We start from the raw sequence: 23,892 nt of genomic DNA on the forward strand, positions 1-23,892 counted from the left end.
TCTTTATTAATTTGGAGCCATGGGATCCTTTGTTTTCTTCCAATTCCCAATGTTCAGTCAGTTGAATGAGAACCTACTTCCCTGTTAGCATGTCAAGTCCCAGTATATGTTCACTGGAGTCTCCTGAAGTCATTCCCAGGAGCCAGGAGGGTGGATGGACTGGAAAAGGGATAGTGTGGAATCAGTTAATAGTGGGGCATTCCACTGTCACATAGCATGCTGATTCTTTGCCCTCTGAATACAAGGAATACCTACAGCTGCAGAGCTTGGAGGCCCTTGGTGTTTCTGTGGCTCAGCAACCCCAGAAGCAAATTTCTGCCAGATTGTGGGCCCTCACAGTCTTGCTGACAACCATTTGAATGAACCGCTGATAACAAGGGAACATTCTGTAGTGCTGCATTTCTTATCTCGAAACTTGTTCTGTTTACATCGGACAGACTTTGTTTTCTGAAACTGTCAACTGAGTAAAAAAATGGCAGCTCCTCTGTTCATTCTCATTTCTCCTGTTTGAAATGGTGTTGCGTGCTGCTATTGTGAACATTTCATCACCACCTTTGTCCTGGGTTATCACCACTCTCTCCAAAGTTGGGTTCATATTGCATGTTGCAGTCTCTTGGTCACTGCATCCGCACAGCTGAATGAAACACCTCCGGAACTAGAATTTATAAAATAAAGGAGATTAACTTTTTTTTAAACCTTACCATGAAGCTTAAAATATCTCTGTGAGGCTGTTTGTGTTTTGCATGAAAACATTTGGAAATCCTTGCGTGAATCAACATTTCAGGATTGGGAATGTGTGGAAATAGCTGTCGGAACCATAAAATGTTTAGATTTGCAGCTGACATAACGAATAAAGTCATGAGTGCCAGTAAATGTATCAGCTGCTCTTTCATTATCTCACCTAGATACAACTTCCATTTCAAGTCCTTTTTTCTTTATTATAATAATACTCTGCATTCTGATTTTTAATACCACGAACCACTACTGTTCATCCCACAAACCATTCCTTTCCACTGAGTTTCTTATTACTGTGTCTATCAGCAAAGCAGTCAGGTTTCTTCCCCTTGTCAGCCCTCCTTCAGCTCCATGCAGCCAATCCTCCCCACCCCACCCCCCCGAAAAATGTATGCTATCTCACGCACACCAAAGTTTTCCCCTCCTCCACAAACACACACATACATTTCCCCTTCTCACAAATTCTGCAAACACACCCTAACATTGCTCCTCCATGTACACACCTCACAACATCCACCAATGTTGCAATGCCCAGAAAATGACAAAAATTGAATGGGAGAGTCTTGCAAACTGAACTTTCATTAAGGAACCAGAATAATTTGGAAGGCTTTTTTTTCCATTCTTCTCCAACCCTAACTTCTACAACTACTATTACTAATTATTGTTATTTTATTTAATATTTATATTGCAGCAAAGCTTAGAGACCAGCCACCTCAAGGTCCTTGCCCTATAATATACAGTAGATGGATATAAATATTGGGTTATTTTAATTCAGAAAGATGTGTAATGTAAGTGGAGCAATATTTATCTAAATGAATTAACATGTAGGTAGATAATTAATTATTGAAACAATGCCTTCACTCAGGAATGACTCAAACAAAATATCAAAAGATGAGTATTGAAGGCATACAGTACCTGTTTGTTCATAAAGACATAAATAATCGGATTATAAACTGTAGCTGTTTTGGAAAAGAAAGCTGGAATTGCGGCCAGACGAGGCTCCAGCTCAATGGAAGGCCATGCGGTGACAAGAATGGAAAAGGCTGCATATGGAGACCAGCAGAATAGAAATGCAAGGATCATAATAATAACCATTCGAGCGACTTGTCTTTCAGGTTTCCTTGTAGTCCCCAGTCTGCCTTGAGTATCTGACACCTTTAAAGAAAAACATATAAGGTTCCAGAAAATTTGGTAGAAAATAATATTGATGAATTATATAGTCAGTTGCTTGGCCACACTTTGGTTTGTTATTTTGTTATGAAATATACTCAACAGAGGAAATAATCCGTGTCAGTCAGGTTTATTAATATAGTACAGGAAAAAGGATCTACACGATAGCAGTCTCAGAAGATCAGTCCCATGCAGTGATGTTACATTCCCCTTATGCACAAGATGTGCTCCCTGAAGTTACATCCCCAAAGCCATCTTTTTATACCCTACCTGTTTACCAGTAAAAGGTACCATATACATCACCTGAAACTAGATTCAATTAAACAGCTTTTTACCTTGTTTGTTTCTGGTACCATGGGGGTACCCCTTTATCTTTTGGTCTGAACCCCTGCATTCAGGTCATGATGTACCCTTATCTTTGTTCTGAGCACATGCATTCCAGGTACCAAGGGGCCTCAAGACATCTCATAGGTTTGTGTGGGTAACTCCTTTCCTGTTGCCATGAGGAAATAATCATATGTCCTGATACTGACAGTTTTCCTATCTACTCAAGCCAAGGCTTGCTTCAGCTCATGCAAGTTGTTATGGGATACTTAGCCTAAGTGAACAGGATTATAACAAAGATACAGGCCAATTTGGGCTAAATAACTGCTTTAATAATGTGTAGACTTAAATGCTTGGACTATATATGGTGGGTAGTATTATCAGTATAATATATATGTATGCAAGCTAGCATATATTAGTTAACTATAAGAAACAAAGACACGGATCTGTAAATCTAGTAAGAAAACTAGCTGCTTTTTTGAAGACAACCTGTAAGGTTGCTGTGACTAGATCATAGCATGTGAGGTTCACTGAGGACTTATGTGAATTACAAGTGGTATCATTATTAAAGTTTGGGGGTTTTAAAGGACAATATCTTTGATTACAAAGGAGTAGCACTAATTCTTTATTTTACAATCTCACAGCCAAATTCTTCCTGCCTTACTCAGACACAATCCCAGTGAAATACTTAATCCTATTGACTTTAGTCATGTGCAAAGTGCACAAGATTTGGCCCTCTATTCAGAATTCAGGAGGCCGGGGTGTGGATAGGGAGCAGGGGAGAGGTCCTGGGGGGGCAGTTAGGGGCGGGGGTCCTGGGAGGGCGGGGTCAGGGCACAAGAAGCGGGGACGGGTTGGGGGTTCTGTCAGGGGACAGGGAACAGGGAGGGTTGGATAGTGGGTGGGGTCCCAGGGTGGGGGTTGGATGGGCCGGGGGGGCAGTCAGGGGTCAGGAAGTGAGAGGCGGCAGATAGGGAGTGGGGGCCAGGCTGTTTGAGGAGGCACAGTCTTCCCTACCCAGCCCTCCATACCATTTTGCAACCCCGTTGTTTGCCCACCCCTGTCTTAAAGCTATGATCTCGTCTACAAAATCATCTTCTTTGTCTATCAGTCCAACCAAGCACCTCTCCTTATGAGTTCCTTCACCAGCTTCGTCAATTTCAGACTTCTTTTTCCTTGATTTTATGATCCTGATCCTGCCTATAGGTCTAAACACAGAAGTTGTGCCAGTTTAACTAAAGGTCTGATGTTAAACTGAATTAGTTAAACCAGTGCAACTTTGCACATGGGCACTTAAACCAGTTTAAGCCTGACTTGCGCCCTGTTTAGCTTGCACCTGGAAAAAAAAGAGATCATGGTGAGTCAAATAACAGATATGCAGCACCTGATTATGGTGCTAATTGTTCAGAGTGCTTTGGAGACAGATAGAAGTGTGATAGTAATGTTAACAGGAATTATCCTTATTGTAGTTGTACATATGCCTACCTAGTCACCAGGAGTGATCATTAGAGCACAAGGAGCAGAGATGCCAGAAGTGTATATCAGACACTCTGCTGCTGCATGCCCTTCACCACCAGAGAGTAGGGAAGAAGCACTGTGAATTGAGCACACCAGGATTAGGACCGCATATGTGGTAACTTGTCTTCCTGCAAAGAGCACTTGGGAAGCTTAGAGGTATTTATTTGACATAGGATGTTGAGGGATATTCTCATGCTGGGCAACCTGAGGAAAGGGAAATGATAGCACGTGACAAAGTAGATTCAGCTGAAGGGTTACAACCCTACATTTTCCACTGTTCCTGCGGCATTTTAGGGGCAGAGTTTTAAAAGTATTTAGGCTCCAAAAGGTGCAGATGGCACCTAATGGCATTTTTAAAAGCACCTAGGCACCTAACTCCCAATGGGGAATGCTTTAAATTTTGCACTATATGTTTTTCCACCTGATTTGATTGCATTTGCTCTTGATTTAGCAGGGATGATTTTGTTTTGTTTTGCTTATAAAATCTAGTATGAAAAGAGATTGGTTTATTGCTGTTACCCCTTTCATTGGAATACATACCTGAAACTGATTGCTTGATTACAATAATGTATTTTCCTTTTTTAAAAAAGAGGCTCTGTGGCATTATAATTTTGCATAAGATTCCAAATTATTTAGTCCTAAAGTTGACTAACTCAGTAGTGAATTTGGAACCCCAGAGTTAGCAGGAATAGAGGCATTCTATGATATGTTTGAAATGATGGCTGTTTGCAGTCAAGCATAGAAACAAAGAGTGAGGTGAGTTAAAACTATAGCAATTAAGAGTACTTAATAGTAATGATGATACATCTCAAATAATTATTTATGTATGTTGTGCTAGTAGGAGCCCCAGTCATGGACCAGTGTTAAGAACTGTACAACACAGAACAAGAAGACAGGCCCTGCCCCGAAGAGCCCATGACATTTATATGGTGCTTTTCATATGTACCTATGTAACACTGACAGACAACGGTCATTGTCAGCAGGGATAAAATCTGGGACCTCTGGAACTTAACGCAAGAGCCTCTACTGTATGAACTAAAAGACACATGTCTCTTAGCCAAGGCTATAGCGGGCTCATCAATCTCTGGCTGGTCTGGGTGCCACTAAAGGGGGACAGAGTGCAACACCCAGCAGCATGGGTTACACATACCTAGGAATCACTTCACCCATATCTGAAATACAGTCACCTCTGAAGAAGAACACTAGAGTATTTTAACCAATAGTAACGGTTTAGGAAAGGTGGTGAAGGAGAGTAATATACACATTTGAAACAGATGATTAAAGGATTAAGTTATTTAAATTCCTGCACCGCTTCCCAAACAAGTCGGATTTCTAGAAGGAATTAGGAATTCCAGTTCTCAGTTCCTATTTTTACTTGTTTCTGTTTATTTTGGTTATTTTAATGCCTTATAACTTCCTAGAGAAATCAATTTTTATGGTTTTATTTGAACTGTGACAGCCTGCATCTGAGCAAATATCATTTGGGTAATTAGAAAGATGTAGCGCTTTTACAAATAATCATAAAAGCGATCATTTATTGTTTGCATTGTGTGCTGTAAGCTGTGTGTAACCACACCTATACACCCATACACTGAGCTTCTGTATTGTTATTATACATTACCAAGAAGTGAACTACAGAGAGTAAGAACTGGATGTAATAAGGGGTGAAATCAGCAGAGTGCCTAGTGAGGAACCTTGCCTCTTTCTATTTGGTAGTTGTTTTCAGTAGTTTATTTCTTTAAAAAGCAGATTCTAAAACAGTTACAATCAATGTTGTTTTATCAGCTATTTTTAGTTTTAAACTGAAAACCTAAATCCCTAAATGAAATAGTCATATATTGTCATATATTTACTGAAGGAGTTTGTTTTCTAGCCAGATCGGATCTGTAAGGCCAAATTAAATAAGGTTAAGTAGTCAAGCCTTCAGAGAAAATTTTGTTTTGGGAGATGTACTGAATTTTTTCTCTGTAGAGATGTGGGCGGGACTTGTTTTGTTTGTTTTTCAAGGATTGAGTCTTCCTCTGAAAGATGAACTGTATGTTCAGAATGGAAAGTCTAGCTGCATTATGAGAACTGTATTTGTTAAATGTACTGACTAACCAGACAGAGAATGGAGTTCAGCACAAAACCAAAAGAAAATGAACCTGTAACATGTTTTATAGGCTCCACAAAGGTCTACCAGCTGTCCACACACAGTTAAGATGTCTCAGCTGCATACAAGCCAGCCCACAGGAGCTCAAAGATATTTGGCATTTTTCTTACGCTGTACTCAGCAGTTTTCAAAGTCTCCTTTTAATTATTTCCTAATATACAAAATAGAGAGGGACTCATCCCAAAACCTCAGTTCCAAGCACTGCTAAATTTTGGGAAGGATCCAACCATCCTCCAAACTTTGCAAGCAAGGCTCATCTCCAGTACCAAAAATTGTTCGCCTGATTCCAAGGCAGAGCTAATACATTATGACTATGGTGTCTACGAGGACAAGACAAACACTTTGGGGATATTTGCAAATGCATTTCCGAAGTCCTTCTTTGAATCATGACGGGTTTGAGTTCAGCAGACAGGTATCGCATAATGTGTCATGTGACAGCATCATCAGGTGATGCCAACCAAGAGAAGTCTGTACTTCCTGGAGCATAGGTGGTCATGCTTACACTGCAGAAGAAGCTGTGTGGGGAAGAAGCCAATAAAAAAGAGCCCTGAGCTCTGGGAACCTACCCCTAAGGTGCAGGTTGGAGAAGCCAGTCCTATTTTTTCATGTGGTGATTCTTGCAAGGGAGAATAGGAGCAGAGGGCAAATACAGTATGTTTAACTGGCTGTGTAATGGTCTGGTGATGCTTGTGACACAATGTGCAAGGCACACACACTCTCTCCATGCAGTGGCAGTCCTTTCACAAACCAACTCCATCAACAACTCTGACAGTGATCCTAAATCACATCTCCCTTCATGTCCATTCTTCTCTTCCTTTCTCCATCCCATTTCCCTGTTACACTCCCCAACATTTCTGTGAACTGAAAAAAAGGAACGGGTAGAAAGGGACAGAGAAAGCAGATGCAGGAAAATGGGGAGAGGCGGATGCTCAGAGAAATGGGGTGAGAGAGAGGTAGAGAAAACAGATGAACAAGTGCTAGGAGCGAGAACAGGAGGAAGGGTGAATCCTGTAGCCCACAGATAAGAGGAGCAGTATTAGCTATAAAGGGAAGAGGAGAGCCAAAGCCTGCTCTCTCAGTATTCCACTGCTGTCTCTCAAATACTTGTATAACCCACTCTCTATTTGTGTGGTGTTTTTCCATATATGGCATAGCCCACCCAGATGAAAATATCATACTCTCCATCTATTAATTATTCCTGTAACTCAAGTGGGTGAGCTTGGTGCTAAGTTGCTGACAGTTGTGGGTTCAAATGATGATGATGTATGTGTGGAGGTGAAAAATTTATACACGTCTGTGTAATAGTTAGTCCAAGGAGTGACTTGCGGGATGTATTTAGAAGTGAATTTGGATGTTGTGTTAACGTTGGTTTCATGATTGTATGTTTAGTGTTTTTGTTTTGGTTAGTGGGAGCTGTCCTTTTAAGAACCGTGTGGCAGATTCAGAATGTATTCAAGACTGTCAAGGGCTTGGCTACACCTGGAGTTACTCCTGATCAAGAGTGAACACTCTTAAGAACAAGAGTACCTTGTTGCTGTTTAGTTTAGTTAAGCTACACACGTGTGGAAGATCTTGCCTGTGTTCCCAGAAAGCAGAAGGTCCTGCCTGTAAACTCCATAAAATGTCAGAACTTGATTTCAAATGAACTTATCCTTCCAGAAAGTCAGCCCCATTCTTGAATGTGTAACTTCAGTGCTTAAGGGGTGCCTCAGGGTATTGCTAATGAGCTCCAGAGCCTTTCACTTGTAGGTCACTCATTTATATCTTGCTCAGCTCAACAGGGATTAGATCTTGTTCCGATCTAAGGGAAGCTGGATGACCCCTGTGTGCGATACGTTTAGCGAATCCCAATTCCAGCTCCCACACCACTAACTCACCCCTACATTTTGCACTAGGTTGTAAATTCTTCATGACTTTCCCTTACTCTGTGTTCGTACAGCAAGTCGCACAGTGTGGCCCCAAACTCAGTTGGGGACTGCAGTGAGAGCTCCAACGGCGGGGAGGGGGCAAAATCACCTCTCTGATTCTAAATTTGTGAAAGTTGGCAACACTGGGTTATCCTACACACATTAAAGGGCACGCACAGGGAAGTTCAGAAAACAGAAGAAGGATTGAAAACATGATTCAAATTTTTTTTTTAATCTTTTGATTTTGGGGCCAATCTCATGATTTTTTGAACTTTTGGGATGCATTGCAATATATAAATAGAGGCCTGGATTCTGGGCCATGCTCCAGCTGTTGTGTACTATTCTACTGGCACACACTGATGATAAAACCAGCAGATCCAGTTCTCAGAGGTTCTCACCTAAGTAAGTTTTTCAGATGGCATAGAACTGCCTTCGATGGCATGATTGAGGTGTTCCTCTGCAATCCCTAGCTGCCGGAATGTCCCCTTTGAGCTCTTGGCAGCTGTCACAGATGAGAGCAGGCTGAAGGCCAAAGGGTACTCTAACCTGGGCCAGCAAACTAGCTCAGTGCAGTGTCTCCAGGACTCGGAAAATGCAAAAGAGATGCCTTTTTGCCTCATTCTCCCTTCAGCTATGCAAAGTGTTTCTCAGCCGCATATGATGCAAAGTATCTAAACAGAGATGCAGTCTTGACAGGAGCTATAAACTCTGTTTCCACACACGCACTCCTTCCCATTAATCCTAATGGAGCTGTTGTGGGTTACTCCTCACTGTGTGCCCGTGTGTAAATGACAGCTAGGATGTATTTTTCTGGTACTGTGTTTGGATAGTATTTTGACTCTGCTCCATCTCTACTTGTCTCACATTAGCCTGTCCCTTCTAATTCTGGCTTGTCACAGATGACAATGTATTCCTCCTAAACCCAGGACCAATTAATTGATAAGGAGCACTGAAGTGATGCTTTATATGACAAATGAAGGAATGAAGCATAAGGTCTTTATCTCTGTTGTAAATCACTAATAAAAACTTTCCTTACATTGTTCAGTCCTTTAGTAACTTTCAAACTGGTTTTTTAAACCTTCTGTTGGATCCGTAGAGACATGAATATTGAGAGATGGGAGTTCTGCGGTGAGTGGCTCTGTTTGGAAAGAAACTGATGAGACCCCAGAGCAGCATGTTTCCAAACAGAGATGGCCCCAGACAAAATCACTAGCTGCAAACACCTGCATTTAGGAATATTCAGGACCCCAATTTTGAGGCTTGCGTCCCTCTCTACTGTATTGAATAGCTGTATTTAATACAATCTAATGGCAATTACAGAGCTCCGTACGCAAGAAACCAGTATCAACATACTGTTGTGCAGAGGCCTGTACTTTACCCTGTCAAAAGTAATGAAACCCCAACTCAGTCCCATATATAAAAGTGTTGGCAAAAGTTGTGGACAAAGATTAGTACAAACTGAATGGCTTCACTAAAAGAACTATGCTAAGGGGTCTTGAACGCTCCTAGTAAAGTCACAGATTTAGACATTGCTTGTTTGAAGATAATTCCTGAACCCCGGAATCCACCATGACGCTGTTGGGTCTTCGTTGTCCTGATAGTGAAAGATTTCCTGACTAAACCAAGCCAGAGAGAGGGAACATCACTAGTTTCGGCTAAATCCTGAACAGCACCTGTAATGTGAGTCTTAGGTTCCTGTTATCATCCCTTCGTTAATAAGTCATTTTCCTTTTCCATCTTATATCCTCTTTTCCTTTTCTCTTTTTGGCTTCTGGAGTCTACAGGAAAACCCCTTTTCTATGGAGAAAGGCCTGTCTGAGTGACCATCTCCCGCGGAAGAGCAGCTGATCAAAGCTGCTGCATGTGCTGAAGGAAACCCGTCTTTCTCTCCACATTTTAATTTTCTTTTCTGGATGTCAAAAAAAAAAAAATTCTCTTGGTCCTGCAATCAGCTTTGACTACACCAAGGAAGGCAGCCCCATTGGTGCAGCCGCACAAAAAAACTGTTTGGGGAACCACGAGTAATGGATTTTGGAAATAGAGATTCATCACCTTTATCAACAATGTTTAGAGACTTTGGGTTGTTCTGAAGTCAACACAGGCATAAATGCTTTGTGGGTTCCACTACATTGCAATTTACTTCTCTCTTTTGCTGAAGGGGTCCAGTTCCACATCAGAGTGTCTGTGCACAGTAGAAGCACAAGTTCTTCTGCAGTTAACACCCAAGTTTGAGAACGCTTTTTGTTTTAAGACCTACGTAAATCTTTGTGCAGCTATTTCAGCTAGCCTCCCCTGGATATTTACAGGATGAAGTCCTGGCCCCACTGAAGTCAATGGAAAAACTCCCATTGACTTCAATAGAGCTAGGATTTCACCCACAACATGTAGTTTCCTATCCAGTTTATCCCAGTAGACAATTAGAACTTGTCTTTGGGATGAAAGCTCAGATACTCATTTCCTTAACTTTTCTCTTCTGTCTTATTTTACACACCAGACCTGTTTTGACATGCAGAATAAATAAAAGCAGACATTTAAATATTCAAACACTAAATAAAAAATCCCAGTACAATGTAGCCTGCTTTCGTTAAATCTTAGATGAAGGATTATGATGGCGCTGCATTATTAATAAAACAAAGGTGGTAATATTCTCTTCCTAGGTGGAAAACATAGTGAGTAGCTTATTAACACACTTTAAGCAAATTTGTGAGCATTCCTTTTTTGTATGTGTACTATTTTGAGAAAGTTGGCATAGTTTTTAAGTCACAGACAAAAACATTTTTTAAGCCTATTATCCTTTTCAGGTCCCAGTGTCCCTGGAGAACCTTCTGGATTCAGTTTATTGCCTTCCATGATATGTGCCGCACAGTATTCTGTAATTTACAGTTTCTATGAGCTCATGTAAATATCTTGTGTCAGAGTGTTAAGTAGTGTTGTTTTTAAGCATTACTGTCATATTCCACAACACAGCTCTTAACATTTCCAAAACCTGGAAATTTTGAGTAGATACTGACTTACTCTGGTTTAAATCTGAAGAAACTCCACTGATTCGAAGTAAAACTGTAAATAAACTTTATTGGCTTGTTCCGTTTCTTTGTTTGTTTTCACAGTATAGCATGTTCTTTCACTCCTCTGATATTTAACTTACAGGATGTACTGATAAATGAGTCAAACGTCAGACTTTTGAAGAGTGATTGCTAATCTGTATGAATTTCTCTGTGGAAGAATGGGTATTTAACAAGCAATGATAAATCTGCTGACTATACACTCTGTCTGGAAATTCGATCTGCTCACAGTTTGGTGGTCTTGGACAGTGCTTATGTGCTGAAAATTCCAAACAACTGTGTAATTATGCCTTTTTGTTTGTTTACTTTGTAGTGTTTGTACCTACCTTTCTTAGTTTCCTCATCAATTTTCCATAGGATACCAAAATCACAAGTAATGGCAGTATGAAACAGGTGGTGAAGAATGTAATAATGTAGGTATGATCATTATAGGTTCCTGAATACCTGTATAAAACACAAAATGTATTATAATTTTAATATTACATTATTACTTCTTCAGTTTGTTTTGTGGAGAGGAAAAGAATCCTTTCATGTTCTCCAGTGATATCAGGAGTGCTTTGTGTGTGTGTGTCTTTACTTGATTAGAAAGCAAACCTTATATGTTGTGCTGTAAGAAGGCTGATGCTTTCAGAGATCAGTATAGTCTAACAACAAGACACTGAGTATCAGTATCTCTCACATACAGATATATTTTATAAACAGAATTTAATTATAAAACATTTTGTGACCCTTTGAAATGCAGGGATGTACAGAAATGTAACATTTTATTATAGGTGGCTCAAGCCACCTACCTGTTGGATATTCTGGTCTAATTTTCAAAGGGTACACATTACATATAATGCTCTTTTGCTGGTACATAAACATTTCTATGAATATTGTGGGCAAATACCTCTCTGCATGCACAAATGAGGGCTTGCACACATATTGGAGTTTGTGTGAGCACAAATGAGGTGCACATAAATGGGCACACAATCTATTGTGTGTACTTTCAGACTCTAAGGTTATGGCTACACTTGCAGATGTAGAGCGCTTTGAGTTAAACCAGCCTTCACAGAGCGCAGTAAGGAAAGCGCTGCAGTCTGTCCACACTGACCACTTCAAGTGCACTGGCGTGGCCGCATTTGTGGCACCTGCAGTGGCATTGGGAGCGGTGCCTTATGGGCAGCTATCCCAGCATGCAATTGACTGCAATGTGCTTTTCAAATGGGGGGGTGGTGAGTGGGGTGGAGTGTGACAGGGAGTGTGTATGTGGTGGGAGAGAGAGTGGGTTTTTGGGGGGCTTAAAGCATGTCCGCATGCTGTCTTGTAAGTTCAGACAGCAGCAGACCTCCCCCTCCTCTCCACCTCTCTCCCTCACACAGCATTCCACAGTAATGGCTTGCTTTGTCTCGGAGATGGTTGTCAGAAATGGAGCTTTCAAAGGGCATATCCACATTTCAAAGGGTGAGTTCAAAACAATAAGAAGAGTAGCTACTTGACTTAAGGGGATTATGGGACATTTCCACAGGCTGATCAGGGCGCAGTAATGCAACACCTCGCTCACACTGACGTCCTGGCATTTCAGCCACTACGCAGCAAGCGTTAATCTTCTCGCCGAGGTAGAGTACCAGCAGCGCTGTAGCTGCAGAGTCAGAGCGCTCTACATGCCTTGCCAGTGTGGATGTGAAGTGAGCTAGGGTGCCTGGGGCTGCTTTATTGCGCTGTAACTCGCAAGTGTAGCCAAACCCCAAGTTAGCGTAGCCTCTGGTTTTGTTTTCTCACTGATGTGCTATGGGAGTTACCTTACCAGTTGGGCTCACAGGTAGTTCCAATCTTGCTGGTGGTGTAGCTGCTCCAGCCCATGGTAGGAGGGATGGTCCAGATAAAGGAAAAGATCCAGACGAAGATAATGCCCAGGGCTGCATGCTTCCCCCTCAGGCGCATATTTCCCAGTGGGCGACAGATCACAATGTATCTCTCAAAAGCCAGCAGAGCAAGAGACCAGAGACCAACGATTCCTGTAATGAAAATGTGCATCTTGGTCAAAAAGAGGACATTACAATACCATCTTAGCAGTAGATCAAAAAGCAAACTCCATCCTACATCACAAGCCCTTGCTATTAGTTCAAGCAGAGGTTGGATGTGTAAAAGAATTACCCCATATTTGAGTTTCATTTTGAGTGTGCAAAAGCTCTTAGACTGGACTACAGCTTTGGCCTGCTGTACACGGATTTAGAAACGCAACTCAAAGGGTGGATTGTTTTAATTGCATTGGATTTCTCCTCTTGTTCCTTGTGTGCCACAGAAAGATTTGTCTTATCAGAGTGCAAGGGAAGCCATGTGTGGCTTGTAAGAATAATTGGGTAAGATCTATCTTAAAAAGCTGACTTTTCAAAAGTCTGAAACAGATTTAGCCCATTTGTAACTCAAACTGTCATGCAACTCTGTCTTACACTCAGCTGTCTGCCGCCTCAAGGAACCATTCTGCTACCCATGGGTCGTAGATACTCCTTTCCCCCCAGATGTGTACGTCATGCACCAAGGAGCCAGAGTAGTGAGTGTAGGAGCTGTCATGGGAGACCTAGACCATGCAGAGCTTCCCCCCAGGCTTGCCAGTTAAACCAGTCTTGGTGGGGCTCAGGGTCTTGTAGTGACCTTGGGATTCATTAAGTCACAAACCAGTGAATGAGAAAGGAATGAAACCTTTATTAACAAAACTAGAGAGTGTCTGTGATGAACTGCTGTACAGTGCTGCACTGTGTTCTCAGGCCAGCTGCTTCCAGGGCACATCTCAGAATTCCTATTTCATAATACTGTCCCTCATGAGGGAGCTTCTCTAAATTATAGTTGCACAAACTTATTTCTACATCTTCCCTCCTAAAAGAAAATTAGCTCTTATTTCTTGTATATAGAAGAACTATCTAATAACTCATACATTAAATTTGACCCAACTAATATGTTTCCATAAACTATAATCCATGTACAAAATGTATCAACTATCTAGAGAGGAAGGGTTACCTGCATATCACTCTGACATGACTCTTTACCACTCACTTTCCTCAAATACCCCTGTGACATTACCCAGGGTACAATCTGGAATGCTGAACAGCTGTGTCCCCTTAAGTGTCCAACCTGGAGTGCTTTTTACACTGCTTTGCTGTGAGAACAAACCACTCCTGGTCCTGCTCACACACAGCCTCTAGCATGCAAAATCACTCCCAGCTAAATTAAATGAATGCTCTGACCAGCCACTCATGAATTACATGTAGAGCAACACCAGCAAACTCCCAGTCCCAGACTTGTCCCCAGAAATGTGCATCCTGTTCTGCCCAGCTCTCTCCTTCTGGACAATACAAGATCATAGAATGTCTGTCATTTCATTAATGGAACATGATATGGGCCAGATTTGTTATCGCAAGTGGAGGTTCCCGAACACTCCAATCCCAACACACACTGGTTTAGGTTAAACAATAAAAGAAGTTTATTAACTACAGAAAGAAGGATTTTAAGGGACTACATGTAATGAGGTATAAAATCAGAATTGGTTACAAAGAAATTAAAAGATAATATGCAAACTAATACCTAATTTAGTAAACTAAATAAATTCAAAACAAAGGTTTTAATCTCACCATATGCTTACAGCAGTTTGTATTGGATGAAAAGCATCCCAGCCAGGACCCCTTTCCCCAAACGATGTTTCCTTTGTCTTTCAAGCATTGTAGCTGCTGTGAGTAGAGATGGTGGAGAGATGTAATTGTGTTGTGAGTGTCCTCCATTCTTATACCATTCTCTGCTCTTTGAGGATTATCTACAGCTGGGGTTCACGTGACAGGCAGTCAGTTTACAAGGAAGATCCCAGCCAGGACTTAAATTCTCAGAGACTGTTTCTCGGAGCTCCACACGTCTTCTCCGATTTGGGGCTCTGGGTTTCCACTCCAGGAGGGGGGGTCTCTTGGGGCTTTAGCTGCGGGGAGCTGTGGCTCAGGTCTTCAGCCCCGTGGGAGGCACCGGGGCTGCTGCGGGTTTGAAAATATTTACCGAAGCTCTGCTGAATTTAAGCCCTGCTCCCAGCTGTTCCATTGTCAATATGTAAAGTTCTCACTGACACCCTTCTTCCTGCTACAGAATGGCTGCTTAACTAGATAATAGTCTATAATAGTTTATCTGTTTATGCTGATATTTGATGGGGCACTAGTGTGTCTTTGTCTCTGAAAAACTAGTTTGGGCCTGCTTGTCTTAAACTTGGAGCCTATTATAACAAAGTTATAAAATAGAATCTTATAACTTTACATACAATGTTGCCACATATATTTTACCAAGAAAATAATGTTCACCAGATTATGAGTTTTCAAATTAAACCTCACAAGGCATACCTTGTACAAAATTTATCATAGTTTTATAAAAAGGGTAATGATAATGGTACAGACTGTCATAACCCCTTCTCTAGCCAGGTTAGCAAGTCTCTATGAGCCTTTCAGGATGTTTGATCTCACTCTCTAATCATCTCAGTATCAGCCTTTCATTAGTGTCTGAGTTCTCTTGTTGCTTTCCAGTTTGTCCTTTGTCCTTTGATGATAAACCATCAGTCAGTTAGTAAATGCCAGAATCCACATTCACTGTTTTGGAAACTTCTGCAATGAATCTTAGATCCTTTTGATTAGTCCAAAATGTGACCCCTTAGTGGACTATGTAAGACCTGGGATGCAGCAGTTCTTTAATGGTATCCCTTTGGCTCCAAATATTAGAGGTGTAATTCCTCAGGCACTCTCTACTACCTAGGTTAAGAGATGGGAGATCATTGGCTTTTTTCTAAAAATATTTCTGCTTCCACTTCTGATTTTCTTTTATCTTCCATGTTTCTTTCATCTTCCATCTTCATTGTCAGGAGATTTCAGCAAGTTACCAGAGATTGGTAAATTAGATCTGATCCTTCCCATTAACAGCTGAGCAGAGGAAGAGCTATTCAAATGCCCCCACTATCAAAAGTCTTTTTTCATAAGGTTCTTTACTGTCCATATAGATCTTTGCACAAGTCCATTTCATTGGGGGTAATTTGAACTTGATGTTTTGTGATGAAAATCCCAATTTGTGGCAAATTGACTAAAATCTGCTCTGGAAAATTGCAGTCCATTATTTCTAAAGACTTCATCTGGAATGATGTGTCTTGAAAATATTCCCTTCATGCTGGCGATCACTGACTTACTACTAGTAGTGTGCTGGGTACAGAGAATAATAATCTGTGACTATTAAATAATTCTTTCATTTGCTTGGTAAATAAGTCAGTGCCTACTTTCTCATAAGGGCCTTGTGGCACTGTGCAAGGCATGGCTTTTAGTTCAATCACAAAAAGCAGTTTCCTACTGCATTAGTAATCTCGTGCTTGATCCACAGTCAACACCTCTCATCTGTGTTCCCTCTAAACTGCGCACTGGGGTGGCCTCCCAGGAATGTTTGAAGTGCCGTGCAGTTGATTAACAGAGCCAGAGTATATTCAGGTGCCCCTCCCCCTGCTGCTTCACGTTGCTTCTGCCCTCTGCCTTGGAGCCCCTGCTGCTCCTGGGACCCTCCTGCTGGCTGTGCAGAGTGGAAGAGAGGGGGGCTGATGTCAGAGTGTTCCCCTACACCCGCCCCTGTACCCCAGCAGGGGAGACAGAACAGCCTCACCCAGGACTCCAAGCAAGAGAGGGTCTGAGGTCTGAACACTGGGCAGTGAGTGAGTGCCTTTACCTTAAAGAGACAACGCACAGTCTCTCACAGACTTCCCCAGCATACACAATCTCTGACTGTCTGTCTCTCTCTTCTCTCTCTTACACACACACACACTGTGCGTGTCTCTGTCTATACACAGAGAGAGAGAGAGTCTGTGTGTATCTCTGTCTATATTTATACACACACACACACACAGAGTCTGGTAGTTGGTAGTTCCTGCAATGCACATATATTCTCTGTAATTTTATTCTTTCAAAGTGTGTTATTTTAGTTTTTTGACTGGTCTATGCATTTCATCATTTTTATTTCTCTCTTGCACTTAAATTTAGTTCTTTGAGTAGTGAGTTCTAAAATGCCTAACCTGTCCTGGCTGGAGTAATTATCCCTATGGTACCTTTTTTAAAATATATATTATATCTAGATCTTTTGTTTCTGTTGGTGGCGCACATGCACACTTTTCCTCGGTGCACATAACTAAATTTATTCCATACCTGGATGGAAAAATTAGAGGGAACATTGCCTCTCATGCCCATTGGTTGCACTTCTCAATTCCTAAATGACTATTGTGGATCTTCTGTAGCATTTCTTTCTGAAAATTTATTGGTATTGCAACCTTGCAGCCCTTGAAAATCACTCAGTCTATCACAGTAAGTTCATATCTGCAGTTCCAATAGTTAGATCCCTGTGCAGATACAAATTTATACCCGCAGACGCGGATATCTGTGGATATAAATCGGTATCCGCAGCACCGTATGGCTCTCCCAGGAACTGCAGTGGTGAAAGGAGCCGAACATGGGGCCACTGATCCCAGGAGCCAGCGCCCCATGCCAGCAGTTCTTCCTGTGTGGCTGTACCCCTTCCCCGTCCCTTCCCTGCTGCTATCTGCGTCTCCTGTCTGCTTGCACACACTAATGTGACCAGGGACAGCTGCTGGTGAGCCTGGTGCCCGCCCCAGTGAGCGGGGCTGGGGTCAGTACAGCCACGCTGGAGGAGCTGCCAGTGCAGAGCAATGACTCCTGGGAGTGGTGGCCCCATGTTCTGCTCCCTTCACCGCTGTGATTCCCGGGAGAGCTCTGCAGTTCCGCGGATATTAATTTATATCTGTGGATATCTGCATCTGTGAGTATAAATTTGTATCCGCGCAGGGCTCTACCAATAGTCTCTTATACTTGGACAGCAACTGCATATTTCTTCAAGCCACCCTTTAATTATCACATTAAGGATCTCTAATGATTCATCTTTCATCGCTTCCCCTCTGATTTGTTGCAGGTTTTTGTTAGGTACAGGAATTGACTTTACAATCAGATCTACACAGGCTTGCATCTCTATCGCTCGGGTCTTCTCTGGCTTCAGAGTGAGAGTCACCACTCAGGAAAGTGCATCATAGTAAACATGAATTTGCTGGGTGTTCAGGTCACAACCAAATCATACTCTTGCTGCTTTATCATCATTCTTTGACTACTTAAGATACAGTAATTTAGCAGTTTGCCAAATAATGCTATGAGAGGCTTCCTGTCTGTTTCAACATCCACTGTCTGGCCATAAATATATTGCTTGAAGCTCTCACGGGCAAACAATATTCCTAAAAGCTTGTTCTCAATCTGGGCATATGTGGTTTCCACATAAATCAGTGACTTGGATGTGTACACCGCTGGTTGCCAACAATCATCGTGTTTCTGTAAAATCACTGCACCTAATCCAGACTATGAAGCATCTGCTGAAATTTTAATAGGCCTGCTTGGTGCATAGAACTTCAGCACTGGCTCTTGTATGAGTTGTTGTTTCAAACCTTCTCTATGATTCCTCCTGTTCTGCACCCCAGTACCATTCATTTTTATTTTCTAGAAGTTTCTTCAAAGCTGCTACTTTTCTAGATATGAATTTTCCAAGATAATTAACATTCCCAGAAACCACTGGACATCTTTCTTTGACTGAGGACATGGCATTATTTCAGTGGCTGAAACCTTCCTCTTGTCAGGTTTTACACCTTTGTTGGAAATAGTATCTCCAACAAAAGTCAGTTCTGGAACCCCTGAAACATGTCTCTCCCTATTTAGTTTCAAGTTTGCAACTCTAGCTGCATCCAAGACTTCCTGAAATAACACTCTTCGTTAGTTGAACCCCAGATTATGATATCATCCATTGACGTGTTGAGACCATTCATATGTTCATATATCATAGGCATGGTTTTGTGGTACACTTCTGGTGCTGAAGCTATGCTGAGAGTAGGCATAAGAATCTGTATCTTCCAAATGAGATATGAAATATGCATAATGTTGAGCTTTCTTCCATTAATTGTTCCTGCCAAAATTCTGAGGAGGAATCCAATTTACTGAAATACTGTGCATTCGCAAATTGAGCAATAATCTCCTGTGTGGCTGGCAGTTTGATATGTTCTCCTTTTATAGCTTTGTTGTGGTCTCTCAGATCTAAGCCTATGTGTAGCTGGCTGTTGTTTTTCTCCACAGTGAGTAGGAAGCTCACCCATTCTGTTGGTGCCTCAATTTTTTGTATTATGTGCATAGCTTCCATTCTTATGAGTTCCGCCTTAAATTTATCACAGAGTTGAAATGGCACCTTTCTACATGGATGGATAACTGGAGGGATCAGCTTGTTTATCTGGATTGTATGGTCACCCTGCAAGCAACCAATCCTTGAAACAAATCATGATATTCCCAAATGAGTATCTCATAGCCAGGTTCAATGTGATCTTGTAATGAGAGCACCTATTCTACCAGATTGAGTTTTTCACAGGCAGCCAGACCTAAAATTGGTGTCACCTGCTTTGGTACTACAAGGAACGGGAGCCTGTATGTGGTGCTTTTATATTTGACGTGAGCGATGCTCCTCCACTTCACTGGTATATTTGTTCCAGAATAACCAATTATATTTATATTTGTTGGTCTATTTTCATTCCCTCATAATCTTGTTCAGACAGACTATTAACCTGAGCTCCCTTGTCCAGTATGAGTGGAATAATTGCTTCATTCACTTTCATTGGCAGCATCCAGTCCATCTCATCAGTTTTGCTTGATCCAGGCACGTCTATGTGAAACTCCCCAACCATGTTTTCAGCTACATGCACTTGACTTTTCTGGGATTTGCAGCATTTTGCAAAATGGTTATTTTTTTCACACTTATGCCAGAGTTTCCCAAAGGCAAAACAATGTTTGGGGTCTTTCTGAGATCCAAATCTTCCACATAACCACCTGTACCCAGTCTCCCTGCTAGCAGTGCTTTTCATAGCTGGTAGTTCCACTTTTTAATTTGACCCTTTCTGGCTATATTCTTTTGTACTTAGTACATGGATAACCCCTTCTGATGAATTCAGCTCTTTGGTTTGTGCTTTCACAATTTCTGCCCCCTGAATATCTGGAGGGCTTTTTTTCAAGTTAAATCTCCTTCACAGAGCAGTCTCTCTCTTAACACATTGTCTTTAGTGCCACAAATGATTCTGTCTCTAAGCAGTGACTCTGTGAACTCACCAAAGACACAGGTTTTACTGAGTTTACTTAATTGTGCGACACATTGCTCTATGGTGTCATCAGGTTTTTGCATGCAGGTAAAAAATTTCTCTTTAAATGTCTCATTCCTTTCTGGAATGCAATGTTCCACAAGTTTAGTCAACGTTTTACTTAATTTCAGGCTTTTACCTTCTTTAAAGTTGTTATAAATATTCGGTGCTTCTTCCATAACAACATGCAAAAAGATTGATTTCCCCTTTCCTCTGCTTTCATTTCAAACACAGGAGTTAACCTCAGAACTACTGCAGTTTCTTTCTCATTCAGCAGTTCTGACACCATGTAATGATCTTGGGGTTCATTAAACAATAAAGCAGTGAATGAGAAAGGTATACAACTTCTATTTTAAAAAACTAGAGTGTCTGTAGTGAACTGCTGTACACAGCTACACTGTGTCCTCAAATCTCTTTCCAGGACACATCTCAAAATTCCTACATTCATAATACTGTCTCTTAAGACTGAGCCTCTCTAAATTGTAATCTTGCACAAATACAACTCTACAGGACTGGCCCTGTACATTCACAGCAATCCTTCCCAAAAGCTTTTGACTCCCCGCACACTGCCAATTACATTTGCTGAACTCTATGCCCAAAGATGTATGGATTTTTTTTTTTTAAGTTGTAATGCAGGCCATAGTACTCCGATATCTCCTCATCTGAGCTCAAGACCTGGAGCCAACAACTCCTGAGTTAATGACATTTGCTCTGCCATGACATTCCTTGTCCCATTATCCCATCTGTGATAATACCTCATAGGGAGGTATGTGGAAAGGTTTAATTAGTCAATTTTTGTAAAGCACTTTGAGGAAGAAGAAAAAAATTACAGAATTGCTAAATAATAGTACTAATTACCTATTTAGGGTTTCAGAGTAACAGCCGTGTTAGTCTGTATTCGCAAAAAGAAAAGGAGGACTTGTGGCACCTTAGAGACTAACCAATTTATTAGAGCATAAGCTTTCGTGAGCTACAGCTCACTTCCTCAGATGCATATCGTGGAAACTGCAGCAGGCTTTATATATACACAGAGAATATGAAACAATACCTATTCCCACCCCACTGTCCTGCTGGTAATAGCTTATCTAAAGTGATTTCCAGCACAAATCCAGGTTTTCTCACCCTCCACCCCCCCCCACAAATTCACTCTCCTGCTGGTGATAGCCCATCCAAAGTGACAACTCTTTACACAATGTGCATGACAATCAAGCTGGGCTATTTCCTGCATAAATCCAGGTTCTCACATCCCCCCCACCCCCATACACACACAAACTCACTCTCCTGCTGGTAATAGCTCATCCAAACTGACCACTCTTCAAGTTAAAATCCAAGTTAAACCAGAACATCTGGGGGGGGGGTAGGAAAAAACAAGAGGAAACAGGCTACCTTGCATAATGACTTAGCCACTCCAAGTCTCTATTTAAGCCTAAATTAATAGTATCCAATTTGCAAATGAATTCCAATTCAGCAGTTTCTCGCTGGAGTCTGGATTTGAAGTTTTTTTGTTTTAAGATAGCGACCTTCATGTCTGTGATCGCGTGACCAGAGAGATTGAAGTGTTCTCCGACTGGTTTATGAATGTTATAATTCTTGACATCTGATTTGTGTCCATTTATTCTTTTACGTAGAGACTGTCCAGTTTGACCAATGTACATGGCAGAGGGGCATTGCTGGCACATGATGGCATATATCACATTGGTGGATGTGCAGGTGAACGAGCCTCTGATAGTGTGGCTGATGTTATTAGGCCCTGTGATGGTGTCCCCTGAATAGATATGTGGGCACAGTTGGCAACGGGCTTTGTTGCAAGGATAAGTTCCTGGGTTAGTGGTTCTGTTGTGTGGTATGTGGTTGTTGGTGAGTATTTGCTTCAGGTTGCGGGGCTGTCTGTGTGGTTTGGACTTACTCTATTTGGCAAAATAGAATCATAGAATATCAGGTTTGGAAGGGACCTCAGGAGGTCATCTAGTCCAACTCCCTGCTCAAAGTAGGACCAATCCCCAACTAAATATGGTTGCTAGAAACAAATACAATCCCCTGACTATATAATTTTCACACTTTGAGGTACTTAATATTTCAGAATAATCCAAGAAAGTTGGCAGGTTCAGCTCTTCCCAGTCTCTCTTATGCTATCTGGCAACTTCTAGAATGGACGAGCTGTCAGTGGAGGACAAGGGACCTTCCTTATGGGTCACTCACTGCGGGCTGCTCTCATACATCAGTATGGATGGTTACGGCTACACACCAATATTTCTGACTTCACTCTCTAGCACTGTCCTTGAGTATGAGAGCTGACCTGGTTAGGAGATTACCACTGCTATGTGACTTCAGAAAAATGATACCCAGCTATAAAACAGCAAAAAGAGAAAAAGCCAGTTAGAATGCAGGCATTGATTTATTTTTTGTATGGGATGCCTCATTTTAATTTCCTATCTGGGCTGAAGACCTGGGAGGTGAAGGGGTGTAGGGAGAAAGGCTATAACTTGCTAGGTTTACTATTCTTTTTCAGTTTTTAATATACTTCTTATATTTAGTAAAGTAACACAACAAGAAAGGAACATGAAAAATGACTGATTTGAAATAGATCATGTCGAAATTAGTTTCTGATCTTTGTTTATAACACTGCATAGTATGTCAGAGATTACTATTGCAGCAATATCACAATCCTGCCCAAACTATAGGAAGATCCTCATAAAATAAGAGGAGTTTTACTATCAAAACATTTTTTCATACTTTGTGAACAGCAGGTGCGTGCTTGCTCTCACTCTCTCTCACACATACACACCATGAAAATTGTTAAATATTGTTGTTAAAATATTTTACTACCATTGTTTTACAGAAAAATATAACCGAACATATGTTAAAGATAAAGACATTCAATGAGCAACATGAACTCAGCAAGCCACAGCAGCTACAGAACATAATTTATTGGAAAGAGCCAGTGAAATTATTTGCATGTAAAGTCAGTGACTTTATAAAGTTGCAGTGTACACAACCACTTTGATGTTCCTGTTTGATTCTAAACCTACACAACACAGACCTCAGCCTGAGGGAAACTTCTTTTCTTAAGGCTTCATATTAAGACAAATGAATATGAAAATATAAACAAAGTTAAGCTTACCAAAGAATGTGATGGCAAATCCCTCCAGTACACAAGCCCAATGTCCCATATAAAAATAGCCTTTTATATTGGTAAAAAAACTGATCGTGCCACCAATCAATGAGACCAGAAAATCAGCTATAGCCAGGTTTACTATGACATAATTGACAGGTTGCCTCAACTGTTTGAACTTAAAAGTCACCAGTATGACAGCAAAATTCTCAGAGAGCGACAGAGATGTCACCAAGAACATTAATGCAGCTAGAAGCTGGAAGTTCCAGGGCTGGATGATTTCCAGGGGGTGGTGGAAGGGATCCCAAGGTGTGGAGCTTGCAGTGGAATCAGAGAGCAGAGACTCATTTTCAGGTGCTCTGAACACATCCATTTCTTTCTCTCCCTCGCCAGAGAAGGGAAGGATCTCAGATAGTATTTGACTGTATAAGGGGTAGATATTCAGGTTAAAAGGAGGAATTTGCCATCCCCAACAGTCGTTTAAACAAAAGCTCCATGAATCTTCCTTTCCAAATGAAGTCTAGGAAGTAAAAGTTTTGGCTAGAGGAAAGTTCAGTGCTGTGCATGGGAAGTGGGAACAAGTCCAAGCAGGGAGATCTCTGACAAGTAATGTAGTCTTCCTCTCATGGCAGCTGTTACTGTAACCACGTCTGCAATAAAGCCCAACTACAGGAGCAGCAGGATTTCTCCTTCTGACACAGCCAACAGCA

General features: G+C 41.4%; 1 protein-coding gene across 1 annotated transcript; it reads right to left on the minus strand.

Annotated features, from left to right (window-relative positions):
• Positions 1-424: 424 nt before the first annotated feature.
• Positions 425-23,555, minus strand: LOC140915360 (vertebrate ancient opsin). Its single transcript, XM_073354948.1, has 5 exons — positions 23,192-23,555; positions 12,655-12,865; positions 11,195-11,312; positions 1,651-1,890; positions 425-655 (listed from the first exon to the last, which is right to left on the minus strand). The coding sequence occupies exons 1-5, from the start codon at positions 23,553-23,555 to the stop codon at positions 425-427; spliced, it is 1,164 nt and encodes a 387-aa protein (XP_073211049.1).
• Between the last annotated feature and the right edge of the window lie 337 nt (positions 23,556-23,892).

The sequence above is a fragment of the Lepidochelys kempii genome, chromosome 7, assembly GCF_965140285.1.
Source record: "Lepidochelys kempii isolate rLepKem1 chromosome 7, rLepKem1.hap1, whole genome shotgun sequence".
In the NCBI taxonomy this organism is placed as follows: domain Eukaryota; kingdom Metazoa; phylum Chordata; order Testudines; family Cheloniidae; genus Lepidochelys; species Lepidochelys kempii.

Excerpts from the sequence above, each read along its gene's own strand:
- LOC140915360 (XM_073354948.1), bottom strand. The coding sequence starts at position 23,555 with ATGGATGTGTTCAGAGCACCTGAAAATGAGTCTCTGCTCTCTGATTCC. Across the intron at positions 1,891-11,194 it reads TGATGAGGAAACTAAGAAAG|GTGTCAGATACTCAAGGCAG; the intron begins GTAGGTACAAAC and ends TTTTCTTTAAAG. Across the intron at positions 656-1,650 it reads ATGTCTTTATGAACAAACAG|TTCCGGAGGTGTTTCATTCA; the intron begins GTACTGTATGCC and ends TATAAATTCTAG.